Source organism: Triticum urartu, chromosome 4 (genome assembly GCF_003073215.2).
Source record: "Triticum urartu cultivar G1812 chromosome 4, Tu2.1, whole genome shotgun sequence".
Lineage (NCBI taxonomy): Eukaryota > Viridiplantae > Streptophyta > Magnoliopsida > Poales > Poaceae > Triticum > Triticum urartu.
The window spans coordinates 178177795-178191184 of NC_053025.1; the positions used below are offsets into that span (position 1 = coordinate 178177795).

General features: G+C 47.7%; 1 protein-coding gene across 1 annotated transcript; it reads right to left on the bottom strand.

Moving 5' to 3' along the window:
* Positions 1-6836: 6836 nt before the first annotated feature.
* Positions 6837-12547, bottom strand: LOC125551242 (RNA polymerase II C-terminal domain phosphatase-like 3). Its single transcript, XM_048714397.1, has 11 exons — positions 11621-12547; positions 11403-11541; positions 11273-11328; positions 11122-11182; positions 9648-11036; positions 8824-9414; positions 8597-8743; positions 8216-8505; positions 8019-8130; positions 7625-7929; positions 6837-7514 (listed from the first exon to the last, which is right to left on the bottom strand). The coding sequence occupies exons 1-11, from the start codon at positions 12226-12228 to the stop codon at positions 7454-7456; spliced, it is 3759 nt and encodes a 1252-aa protein (XP_048570354.1). The 5' UTR covers positions 12229-12547; the 3' UTR covers positions 6837-7453.
* Positions 12548-13390: the final 843 nt, after the last annotated feature.

A 13390-nucleotide genomic window follows, 5' to 3' on the forward strand; every position in this document is an offset into this window, starting at 1 on the left:
TGTTAGTAAAAGTTTTGTAATGACTAGACTCGACTTCGGCCAAGGAGTGTGGAAGGGGGATTCCTACAGGCAGTCGGCTCTGATACCAACTTGTGACGCCCCCGATTTAATCGTACACTAATCATACACGCAAACGTGTACGATCAAGATCAGGGACTCACGGGAATATATCACAACACAACTCTACAAATAAAATAAGTCATACAAGCATCATATTACAAGCCAGGGGCCTCGAGGGCTCGAATACAAGAGCTCGATCATAGACGAGTCAGCGGAAGCAACAATATCTGAGTACAGACATAAGTTAAACAAGTTTTCCTTAAGAAGACTAGCACAAACTGGGATACAGATCGAAAGAGGCGCAGGCCTCCTGCCTGGGATCCTCCTAAACTACTCCTGGTCGTTGTCAGCGGGCATCACGTAGTAGTAGGCACCTCCGGTGTAGTAGGAGTCGTCGTCGAAGGTGGCGTCTGGCTCCTGGGCTCCAACATCTGGTTGCGACAACCAGGTAGAAGGGATAGGGGGAAAAGAGGGAGAAAGCAACCGTGAGTACTCATCCAAAGTACTCGCAAGCAAGGAGCTACACTACATATGCATGGGTAAATGTGTAAAGGGCCATATCGGTGGACTGAACTGCAGAAAGCCAGAATAAGAGGGGGGATAGCTAATCCTGTCGAAGACTACGCTTCTGGCCACCTCCATCTTGCAGCATGTAGAAGAGAGTAGACTGAAGTCCTCCAAGTAGCATCGCATAGCATAACCCTAACCGATGATCCTCCCCTTGTCGCCCTGTGAGAGAGCGACCATCGGTTGTATCTGGCACTTGGAAGGGTGTGTTTTATTAAGTATCCGGTTCTAGTTGTCATAAGGTCAAGGTACAACTCCAAGTCGTCCTGTTACCGAAGATCACGGCTATTCGAATAGATTAACTTCCCTGCAGGGGTGCACCACATAACCCAACACGCTCGATCCCATTTGGCCGGACACACTTTTCTGGGTCATGCCCGGCCTCGGAAGATCAACACGTCGCAGCCCCACCTAGGCACAACAAAGAGGCCAGCACGCCGGTCTAAACCTAAGCGCACAGGGGTCTGGGCCCATCGCCCATAGCACACCTGCACGTTGCGTACGCGGCCGGAGAGCAGACCTAGCAACCTCCATTACAAAGGAAGTCACGTTACGTGGTCCAACCCGGCGCGCGCCGCTCAGTCGCTGGCGTCACGAAGTGCTTCGGCTGATACCACGACATCGAGTGCCCATAACTGTCCCCGCGTAGATGGTTAGTGCGTATAGGCCAGTAGCCGGACTCAGATCAAATACCAAGATCTCGTTAAACGTGTTAAGTATCCGCGAACATCGACCATGGCCAGGCCCACCTCTCTCCTAGGTGGTCTCAACCTGCCCTGTCGCTCCGCCTCAAAGTAACCGTCGGGAACCCAGGCCCACCTCTACCGGGATGGAGCCACCTGCCCCTTCAGCCCCCATCTCCGAACAGTATCATAAGTAAGGTAACTGTGTAAAGTATACAGTATATGCCCGTGATCACCTCCCGAAGTGATCACGGCCCAGTAGTATAGCATGGCAGACGGACAAGAGTGTAGAGCCACTGATGGAACACTAGCATCCTATACTAAGCAGTAGGATAGCAGGTAATGGTAACAACGGTAGTAGCAAGGACAGGCTATGCATCAGGATAGGAATAACGGAAAGCAGTAACATGCTACACTACTCTAATGCAAGTAGTATAGAGAAGAGTAGGCGATATCTGGTGATCAAAGGGGGGGCTTGCCTGGTTGCTCTGGCAAGAGAGAGGGGTCGTCAACTCCGTAGTCGTACTGGGTAGCAGCGGCGTCGGTCTCGGTGTCTAGCGAGAGAAGAGGGGGGAGAAACAATAAATATTTAAGCAAACAGATGCAAGACATGACAAGGCGTGATGCTAGGTGTGCCACTAACGCGGTACGAGGTGGTACCGGTGAAGGGGGAAACATCCGGGAAAGTATTCCCGGTGTTTCGCGTTTTCGGACAGATGAACCGAAGGGGGAAAGTTGCGTGTTTGCTATGCTAGGGATGCGTGTCGGACGAACGGGCTACAAATCCGGATTCGTCTCGTCGTTCTGAGCAATTTTCATGTACAAAGTTTTTTCATCCGAGCTACGGTTTATTTTATATTAATTTTCAAAGTTTTAAATCATTTTCTAAATTGTTTTAATTCGAAAATTAAATCTTAAATTGCTATGGGTACACAGAATTGTACCCAACAGAATGTATGTGTGGCTGGCAGGTGGGGTCAAGGGGTGGTCCAGTCAGCATTTGACCAGTCAACTGTTGACTGGTCAACAGGGTCTAACAGGGCCCACCTGTCATGGACTGGGTCAACCCAGTCAACAGTTTGACTGGTCAAACTAAACAGGGGGCCCACATGTCATTGACTGACAACTAACTAACCTAATTAATTGGTTTAATAAACAGATTAATTAGGTTAAGTTAATTAGGTTAATCTAATCAATATTAATTAAGTTAATTAATTCTTTAATTAAGTAATTAATTATTTTATTTATTTATTTATTTTAAACTCCTTTTTTTTCATTTTATTCTGGGGGTGGGGCCCCACTGTCATAGGGCCAGAGGAGGCCTAGCGGGTTTGGGCGTGGGTGCCCGCCCGAACACGCACGGGCGCGTGTGCTCTGGGCGCCGGCGTCGGGCGTGTGGTCTGCGGCGATTCGAGGGAGGCCGGGGCGAGCGGCGGCCGGGTGGTGCAGGAGGCGAGCGGCAGGCCAGCGTGCGGTAGCGGCTGCGGGTGGCCGCGGCGGAACCAGGAGGCGGCGACGCAGGCGGGCGCAACCAGCTGCCGGCGAGCACGGCGAGCGGCCAGGGGAGACGCAGCGGGTAGGGCTCGGCCATGTGCGGGCGGCACCAGCGTCAGAGAGGCGAAGCACGGGCGCGCGCGAGGCCACGTGAGAGCGTGCCCGAGCGCGGGCAGCGCGTTCTGCGAGGGAGGGGAAGGCGGGGGCTGGGCCGACGCGGGCGCGCGCGGTCGATGGCCTCGGCGGGGCGCAGGTGTAGAGGCGGCGCGGACGGTGCATGGTGAGCACGCGGGGCGAGGGAGAGAGGAGGCCGGGGCCTCACCGGGGCGCGTAGGGGTCCGGGCAGCGGGGATCGAGGGGGGTGATGGCGACGATGGCGTAGAGGGAAGCAGGCCAGCGAGGGAGGCGGTCCGGCGAGGTGGAGACGAGGATGACAGCGACGGGATCCAAGGGCGGCGGGGTCGAACGGTGGGCGTCGGCGGCGTGGTTCCGGCGACGGCGTGGCAGCTTCGGGGGGCGGCGGTGAGGCATGGTGTCGGGGACGAGTGGCGGTGTTGCGGCCTCGTCTGGGTCGTGCCCCGATCCAGAGGGAGTCAGGGGAGGCAGAGAGAGGAGTGGGGGAAGTGGGGGCTTTCGCCCCGATCCAATCTGGATCGGGAGGGGGCGAGGGAGTGGGGAGGAGTGGTGCGGTTAGGGGGTTAGGGTTTCGGCACCATGGGATAAGGGAGTGGGGCGTGGCTGGGCCGGCCTGGCGGCCCGATGGCCTGCTGGGCCATGGTCCAGCGGGGGAGGGGGGATCTTCTATTTCTTTTTTTGTTTAACTGTTTATAACATTTTTCTTTTACGGTTTTAATTCATATTATTTTAGTTTTATGAAATATAATTCTAGCACCTAAATTAGTGGTAGTAATTATATTACTGCCACAATTATCCTTTTATTTATTAAAAGTAGTTTTCAATAATTTAATCCTTTAAGTGACGATTAAATAAATAATTTACTATTGTTTCTATCATTTAATGCATCTAAGCATTTTATAAAATTTTGGGTTCACCACCCTGATCATATATGATTTATTTGCTACACTTTAAACATTTTAGGTTTGACTTTAGAAAACTTTTATCGTTTAACTTTATTTTAAGTTAGAATTCGAAAGGGACGTGATACACCGCAAGATTAACAACAGTAACCATGGTGACGTGGCATCATTATCGTGAGATTACTGTAGCCTAATTATCCGGGCGTCACAGCAGGTCACACACATATCAAGCAAATGGGTTCACAAGCTCACTAGTAGCAAATTAAAAATCAAAGCTTGTGACAACCCATGGTGAAGATAGAAAATAATAGGCTTGTCAAGACAAGCACGAGGACAACAAACTTCACCAAACATGAGTAAAGTAAGATGCAAAGAGGTAAGACACACACTCATACAACGAATGCTTCCACGGAGCCACCAAAGATATAAAAAGAGAACGAAACGGTGGACATGAAAGAATATGGATATCAACTAGAGATGTAACTTCTCTCACATGTATAAGATTCTAGGTAGATGACAATCATGGTGATATATATCAACAAAGAAGGATGTACACATGAAATAGTTACAAAAGGAAAGAATAATATATCCAAACGGGAGTCAAAGGAAATACCAATGAGATCTTTGCTTGAAAGCATAGCACATGGCTTAATATTATCTTATTGTATATTAATGAACTCCAAACACACAACCATCAAAGACATCACAACTAGAAACAAGAGATCATTGTTGGGATGCTTTGAGAAAGGAAACAAGTATCACAGGAACGAGTCAAGAAATTCATGCCATGATGCAATCTACACAAGGTTGAGCCCATTGATACGTCTCCAATGTATCTATAATTTTTGATTGCTCCATGCTATATTATCTACTGTTTTGGGCTTTATTATCCACATTTATATTACTTTTGGGACTAACCTATTAACCGGAGGCCCGGCCCAGATTTGATGTTTTATGCCTATTTCAGTGTTTTGAAGAAAAGGAATATCAGACAGAGTCAAAACGGAACGAAATCAACTAGAGAAGTTATTTTTGGAAGGAAAGACACCTGATGAACTTGTACCCCGCGTCAGAAGATACAGGAGCTGCCCACGAGGGTGGGGGCGCGCCCACCCCCCTAGGGCGCGCCCCCCTGCCTCGTGGGGCCCCCGTGGCTCCCCTGATGTGCTTCTTCCGCCTATATAACTCCATGTGACCTAAAACTTCCAGAACGCAACATAGATCAGGAGTTCCGCCGCCAGAAGCCTCCGTAGCCACCGAAAACCAATCTAGACCCATTCCGGCACCCTGCCGGAGGGGGCAATCCTTCTCTGGTGGCCATCTTCATCATCCCGGTGCTCTCCATGACGAGGAGGGAGTAGTTCTCCCTCGAGGCTGAGGGTATGTACCAGTAGCTATGTGTTTGATCTCTCTCTCTCGTGTTCTTGAGATGATACGATCTTGATGTATCGCGAGCTTTGTTATTATAGTTGGATCTTATGTTTCTCCTCCCCCTCTTCTCTCTTGTAATGAATCGAGTTTCCCCTTTGAAGTAATCTTATCGGATTGAGTCTTTAAAGATTTGAGAACACTTGATGTATGTCTTGCCGTGGATATCTGTGGTGACAATGGGATATCACGTGATTCACTTGATATATGTTTTGGTGATCAACTTGCGGGTTCCGCTCATGAACCTATGCATAGGGGTTGGCACACGTTTTCGTCATGATTTTCTGGTAGAACTTTGGGGCAAACACGAGAGCACGATCTCCGGATTTAGGGTGACAGCATGCAATGATTTAGTCAGGTCTCGCAGTGCGCCATCTGCGCGCGGCATGTCACATGTCACCATGATGGCATGGACAGGCATCAAGATGTTACAATTAAATGCAATGTGATTTAAACTCATTTAGAATGTACTAATACATGTTACATAGTAAAGCATTCTGATGCATAGGTTGGACAAATGCTACTTGCTCTTGGGAAAACAAGAGAACTTGTCTTTTCTAATCCCTACCATTGCATACAGAGAACTGACACGGCATGTCGTGCTAGGTAGTCTCAATTTGTTGAAGGAATACACACCCCACCTAGTTGATTCCTTTTTTCATGACAAGAAACAGGGAACAAGGCGGGGAGTTAAGGCATCTAGTTTTCATAATGTGCCTAATACCATGTACGGAAGGAGTAACAACTTCGATGATATGGGAACACTATGTTGAGATTGATTAGGTAGGATTCCCCAAAACCAAATGAGGTAGATAGGGACCAAAGTATTTGTGTTCACATTTGTATTTTCGAAGTTGAAAAAGAAAGGAAAAGTTTTTAATGAACAATCACCCACAATTTAGGAGTTACTCCCTCCGTCCTCAAATAAGAGGATGCTTGGATCCAAGGGACTATTTTTAGTCTGACTAAAAATAGTCTCTTTTAGAGGCTAAAGTTCCAAAAACCCCTGACTAAAGAGAGGCTAGGACTAGTTTTGAGGCTAAAAATTTTAGTTATAGGAAACCAACTAAAATATGTATTAGCCCTCTCTCCTCATTTAATTCCTCTCATTTAACACATGCGAATTCCAGATTGAAGGGTTTGGAGGATAATAAATGCTCAATAACTTGATTTTAGTCTCTTCAGTATTTGAATCCAAGCATGGATGAAGTTAGCAAGTTTTAGTCCCACTACTTTTAGTCATGGGACTAAATCGTATCCAAGCACCCTCTAAGTGGGCGTTTAGCATTCAAATTTTGTTTCTTTCTTATCACACGAAAATCAAGACCAATAATCTTTGTACTTTCTACATGCACTTAGCTCATTGAAAATTAAAAAGGAGAGATTATGACTTGCACCTTCTTAATGCATTGTCTACTCCACTTCATAATGTCTTAATATTTCTATATTTCCACTTATTTGAGGACCAAGGGAGTATGTCAAAAAGCCCATGCAGGTTAATTTCCATCATTACCTCCCCACAAGCCCTTGTAGTTTCAAAAGTTAATATAATCTTGAAACAAGTTCATTAACCAACTGATCACCTCTCTCGCATTGTTATCTGCTATCACGTGTTCACACAAAATGTTGCCCAACTGAACAACGCAAATGCTACAGGCACGTCATGATATCAAACCCTGCATTTCCCTTTGGCACGCCAAGGAATCCAGCCATCGACACCTGGAGCCACACCACACGGCAACAGCTACAAAGGGGTCCGTGGACTTTAATGCCTCGTTCATCCCCAATGGTTGCTTCTCTGGCTACTTTATGACCACTAGCTGCCATTAACCCATTTCTGCGGCAGGCAGTCTTTTCACGAGGTGAGGGCACCACAAACATAGTACATTTTCACATGTTTATTACAAGGGAGGGTGGTAGTCTTGGATGATCTATTTTTCACTTTAGCATTCTTTTTTCCATGATCCATCTGAACCCCTTCACAAGCAATACTCACCAACCCAAAAATTATTTTGGCCCGACCTCTACCAATTCAGGCTTTGCATAAATCATTTTTCATTACCTGTTATGGCATGTGGTTTTCTTATGGGCCCATGGTTTTCTTAGTCTGGTCCAGTTTTTACTTGTGTTGTTCGGTTTTCATGACCCAGACTGTGTCCCAAGAGAATTTGGACTCAGGAATGGTTATTTTACTGCAAAATCGTGTTCATTGGCACGCCGGTATAGAAGTGCTGAAGCTTCTACCCTGTTGATAGCAAACAAGGTAAGAGTCTTAGTTAAATGATGGGTTATTTCTGGAGCTGGTATTATTAAATAAGAAAATGGGTTGAAGTTCTTCAGTGATAAATTCCTCACCATCCTGGATGAACGACGAATCTGCCTGTTTGTAGTGCCCAATTCACCTTGTCGGTTCCTAGTGAGTTGGCGACAACATGAGTAACCCGATCGTCAATCTGGTTCGTGCACACTGCACCGAACTGCTCTGCAGTCTGCCAGAGAGGATGCAAGTGGGGGTTAGCCTCTCCAACAGGGAAAATCCGGCTAAAGACAATACGGCAGCCGGCAAGGATCCTCCGCTGCTCAGATGATAGTATGCTGCGCACATCAGCATCATTGAGGTTGGGATGAGAAAAGAAGTTTTGATGAATGCGCCCAATAACCTATTTCAAGAATGTGACAAGTCTGTCAGTATAATCAACTGTGTATTTCAGTTCTCAGGAGTTTACTTGAGGGATGGATCCATCATTACCGCCAACGAAGAAGCAAGAGTGCCATCCTCAGGCCTTTCATCACGATCAATTTCAAGAAGTGATGGTCCAGGAAGGCCAAATTGCCGTCTGCTGCAAGGGAAATAGGTGTATCTGCAGATAATTGTTTGAAAAGGACTTAGTAAGATGCACTTGCTATTAACTCACATCAGAGTAAATATTTGACAGAGATACATGCCTCTCTACAACAATCATATTGTTTTTGTTGTGGGGCCAGACTCTCACAGAGTCATCGATGATCACTACTGCAGATTCCATCCCCAATACCCCATCAAGATCTTTACTTTTTGGTACACGGTCATCGCTGTCAAATGTATCACCGTCACCACCTCTTGAGATGCCATCACCACCCCTTGAGATTACTCTCCCTGCAAACAGGGTTCCACTAGGATCAAGAACCTTAGCCATCTCAGTAGCATACAGCTTGTTCCCCATCGTGTACAGATGTAACTCGTAAAGCTTGCTCGCCTACAGCATAAAGCACCAAATACATCAACCTTCAACACGAAGTGGAAAATGCGTCCATGAGCGGTGATTGAGAAACCTAAAGACAACAAACCTTCTCGAGAAAATTCCATATTCCTGGTCTTAGTTTAGTCCACATTTGCATATGATGGAATCGGAACAGATGCCGCTCTGACCTTTCCCGGTCTTGTTCCTCTTTCTTCCGCAAAATCTCTTCATGAATAGGATCCACTTCTATAAACTGAATTATAAGTGCATACAATATTAGTGCACTTGACGAATAGTGAAACAATTTAAGTCTTAGGCTACAAAGTCTAATACCTTCGCAGAATTGAGGAGAGTGTGATCCAAATCAAGCACTAAACAAAGTTTCCTCGATGAAAACATCGTGTGCTGTTCCATGATCCGTCTTGCCCTTTCCTTCTGTATGAGAGCCTTCTGCTGGTCATCATAACCGTTGAGGAGATCATCAAGATCACCCCACTGGTTAGCTGGTGGCCTGGTACCAAGTGTTGTAGCAGGGGCAGCATTATTGGAATCATTCTGTCCAGCAGCTACTCTTGGATCTGCCCTATTTACGCTGACTAAACTTTCTTGAGGAGCAATGAGTGATGAAGCAGCTAACTGTGAATTAGAGACAGGATCGACCTTACTCGCGCTCATGGTGGACTGTCGAGCAATGCTGGATAATGAGACTGGTTGAGATGGCAACACAGTAGTCTGAAGTTGCTCTGCCAGTTGTTGACGGTTAATCAAATTGTCTTTGCTGTCCTGGAAGGCCGGCAGGGCGATACCATTGCTTTTGGCTTGATCAGAGTTCAGAGTATCGTTCTTCTGTGATGTGTTATTGTGGAGGACACGACGGGGATCACGCGCCTTCATACGTATTACTCCAGGGTCATTTTGTGAATTCTACAGCAAAACATATGGTCAGTACTTACAGTAAAGCCAGGAATTGGCACTAAAAGAAAAGAAAAAAGTTCATGTAAAAATATTGACACCGCATAACCTACAAGTTACTACAACCTCAGCATGAGCATTGTGATTTAAAAAATAATCTTCACTTAATATGCCTAAAAATATGTCACCAAACAAATCTAAGTCACTATAAAATAATATGATAGTGACATTCATCAGGGCTTTACCACAGAGGCTGTTTGCGATGTTGCTTGTGGCCTATAAGAAGGAATGTGTGCAACTTCTGCGGTCTTCAGAGCATTGCCAGGTGGTATGACCATCCCAGCAGTGACATTATTGATCATGCCACTAGAGATGATACCTGAAGCAGGCTGAGGCTCTGATGCGGACCTCTTCTGATGTTCCATTTGAATCCAATGCATGAGCACAGTCGGGTTCACAGCAATGTCCTTTAACACTGCAGGCAATGAAACAATAGGAGCTGCACTGGTCTGTGGAACTGAATTAGGTTGGGAGGCTTGGAGAGTTCCAGTACTGTCTGGGATACTACTTACATTGCTAATAAGTTGACTACTGGTCCTAATACTAGGATTCCTGGCTGTCTTAGTTTCAAGCCCTGTATGCTTATTTGATTGAACCCTGTCACCTGAATAGGAGCTGATGTTACTTCCATCTCTACCAGGTGGTACCAGAATGTCTCTGGGACTCCCAGTACTCTCCCTAGCTCTTTTTAACACGGTTTCATCCATGAGAGGTTGGTCAGTTGCCTTGTGCTTCCGGCTATTATCTGATACAACACCCCCCAAGGTCCCATCTTTGGAAGCATTTGGCTCTGCCAAATTTACATGTATATTTGCATCTGCAGTACCACCAGAATCACGGTTCAAAAACCTGAGCCTTGGATCTCTACTTTTAGCTGAAGGCTTAAGAGCATGGCTGGGTCCTGAAACAGACTGTTCAATTTGTTTAGCATAACCTGGAGGACCACCTGCAAAACTGTCATTGCTGCTGATAACTGCACTAGGTCGGGAAGCAGGCATCAGATTCCCACTTGGCGGAGCAGACTTATTAGAAGCTGAAAAGCTTGAAACTTCACCAAATATATCACCTTCTTTGTCTCCAGATTTATCCCCATCATCAGATGGGGTTGGGCTTGGAAGATCATCACTTGCAAAGGTAGATGTCGGGCCATACTTCTGTCGGTACGAGGAAACATCCTTTAGCGCATCATTCACACATGGATAAAGAAAAATTTTCGAAGGATCAATTCTTTCCGCCGAAAAATATCTGTCAGGTGCCATTGGAAATACTCCAAACCCAATGGGCTTTGGCACAGAAAAAGGTGGGGCACTAACTCGGGTGGGTGAGGGTAAGCTGTTCTCGTCATAATCTGCATGAAGGTCCAACAAGGGGCTAACAATTCTATTATTCGCCGGTATCTCCCAGCTGGGGAAACTAGAGCCCCTAGGTGGATTTGCTGCTCCTGACTCGACTGGCAGTCTATCTGATGGAACCTGTCCAGATGGAACAACCACATTCACTGTTTTGGTGCTACAATTGGAACCGGCATTGTCTTCTCCATCTACAAAAACTAACTGTCTCACACGACTATCGAGCTGTCCACAGAAAAGAAACAGAAAGTTAGCATTCGAGCACAACCTACTCGCTCATGAAGCCCCACGAGCTACAAAAAATGCAAACCTCATCTCGCTGGTTGAGTGCCAGCATGTCTGAATATCTGTTCTTTATGTGAAACAGCAGCCTAGCAATTGAAAAGGGACCAATTGGTTATAAGATAACAAGTCAGTTTTAATCAATACTAAATGATTAGCAAAAGATGACTTATATTTACTTCAACAGCATGTTCTTGTTCTGCTCCCTCTTCGGCATCGCATATGAATTAGCTACCTACAACAATGAAAACGATGTGAGCACTATGGTTTGCCAGTTTGGAAAGGAAACAATCCAGCAGTCAGCCTTACAGTGGTGATGGTGTCGATTCCAACAAAAGCCTGTTGCACAAGAGCATCAAGCATAGGCATCGGGCTACCGCTCTCTGGGAACAGCGGCTTAAGGCTCTCAAAGCAAGACCGCAGGCGGGCACACGAAGCCTCAAATGACCTACAACACAACATTAGTAACTTATATCTCTCAGAAACTGAATCAAACATTATCCTAGCCATGAAACATGAGTACATACTTCTCAGCTTCCTCAATGGAAAGCCTCTCAAGCTCCTCCAGTATACTCCCCACGCGCTGGTCAAAATCCAGCTCATCAGCCGCCTCAACGGCCAAACGGGTCTGCTCCATGTCCACTGACTCTGACTTGTCCTGCGCATCAGAGTCCAAGTCGATGGTCTCAGGCTGCTTAATTGGAGGGGAAGTGGACTGTACGGCCTCCCCCTCCTCAATCTCGCCCTCTTCCTTCTCCTCGTCCGAGGTGTCGACGAGGTGCTCTACCTCGTCCTCGTCGGCAGCAGGCCGCGGAACGAGAGGCTTGTTCTGCACAGCCTGCGCCCAAGCAAAGCTGTGGAACGCCGGTGCATAACTCCGGGACATGGTGTACCCCATCCAAACCCTAGATCTCTGCGACGACGCCGACGGAGCAGCGGTGCCACTGGACGACTCCTTAAAGTCGGCGGCACTAATTTCTTCCAGCGACTCTGAGGAGTCCCCATCGGACGTCTCCCCGCCGCCACCGGCGGTGAAGACGTCCCCCCCAGGCGCGACCACCGCCGACCGCGGGCGCTCCCTCGTCATCAGCACGACCAGCCAATCCTCGTCCTTGGGCGTGAGAGTCACGCGCATGTGCCGTCCGCGGCGAGCACCTCTGGCGATGGGCGCGCCTCCCAGGTCTCGTTCTACGCAGTCAAATCTGGCTACCCGGAGCTGAATCCGCAGCTCCCTGTGGCGCCGACCGATCCAGCAGCCGCCGAATCACACCAATGGATCAGAGCCCCGTCAGAATGGGGAGACCGCCCACCGGATTTCGCTGGATCGGAGATGCGAGGGTAGACGAAAAGACAGCGCGGCGCCGGATTTCGGGGAGACGGGGAGGGGCTCGTGAGGCTTTTGCAGAAACTTATACCGAACCCAAGTTTTAATCCGACCGTTTGTGTTTGATTTCCACGGTCGGGATATGTGGACGTGTAGTGTCAAGGTTGTGGCTTCGTGAGGATGGGGGACTCTTTTTTTTTCTATATCTATACTATACTTCTATCTATACTAGTGTTAAAAGACCAAAGGTGATTTCCCCTACATCCACACGAGAAAATGCACACAGGATAACCCTAGACGTCCGATCAAACCCACTTACTACCATCCAACTGTCCACGTTTCATCAACCATACTACAACCAGATCGACGGTTGTAAGCAAATGTTCTGCCAGCAGACTCCCACGTCCAGACTCCTACACATCCCCACGATAACACCTCCTTCCAGCGAATAAACAGAATTTCCGGGATCAACGCCACCACCACGCCACGAACCTCGCGTCGGCACGCCGCCTCGCCGTCCTCGCTCCGCCCCGTCGTCCTCACTCCGCCCCGCCACGCCGCCCTCGCCAGACGACCCTCGCCCCTGGTCTCCGCGACATCCTCGACCCGCCTTGCAGCCCTAACTCTCCTCAGTACGTCGTCGTCACCACGCCGCCCTCTCCCCCGGTGTCTGCGACGTCCTCGACCCGGCGCACTGCCTTACCTCCGGTGTCATCACCACGGTGGCGAGCAACATCTCCAAAACATCTAACGGACCTGCGAGTGCACAGGTTAGATCAATTGAATTTGCACGTCTTTTGGTCAGACATAAGACAAAGGAAATTGCTCTTTTAATCTGACAACCTATAATTTGATACTTACAGTACATAATGATTTGCATAGCAAACTGAGTTGAGGCACGGTTCAGTAAGTGTTTCACAACAGGAGCCATTGAGAAGACAATATGTCCGGATCTCAGCATAGTTGGGTACGT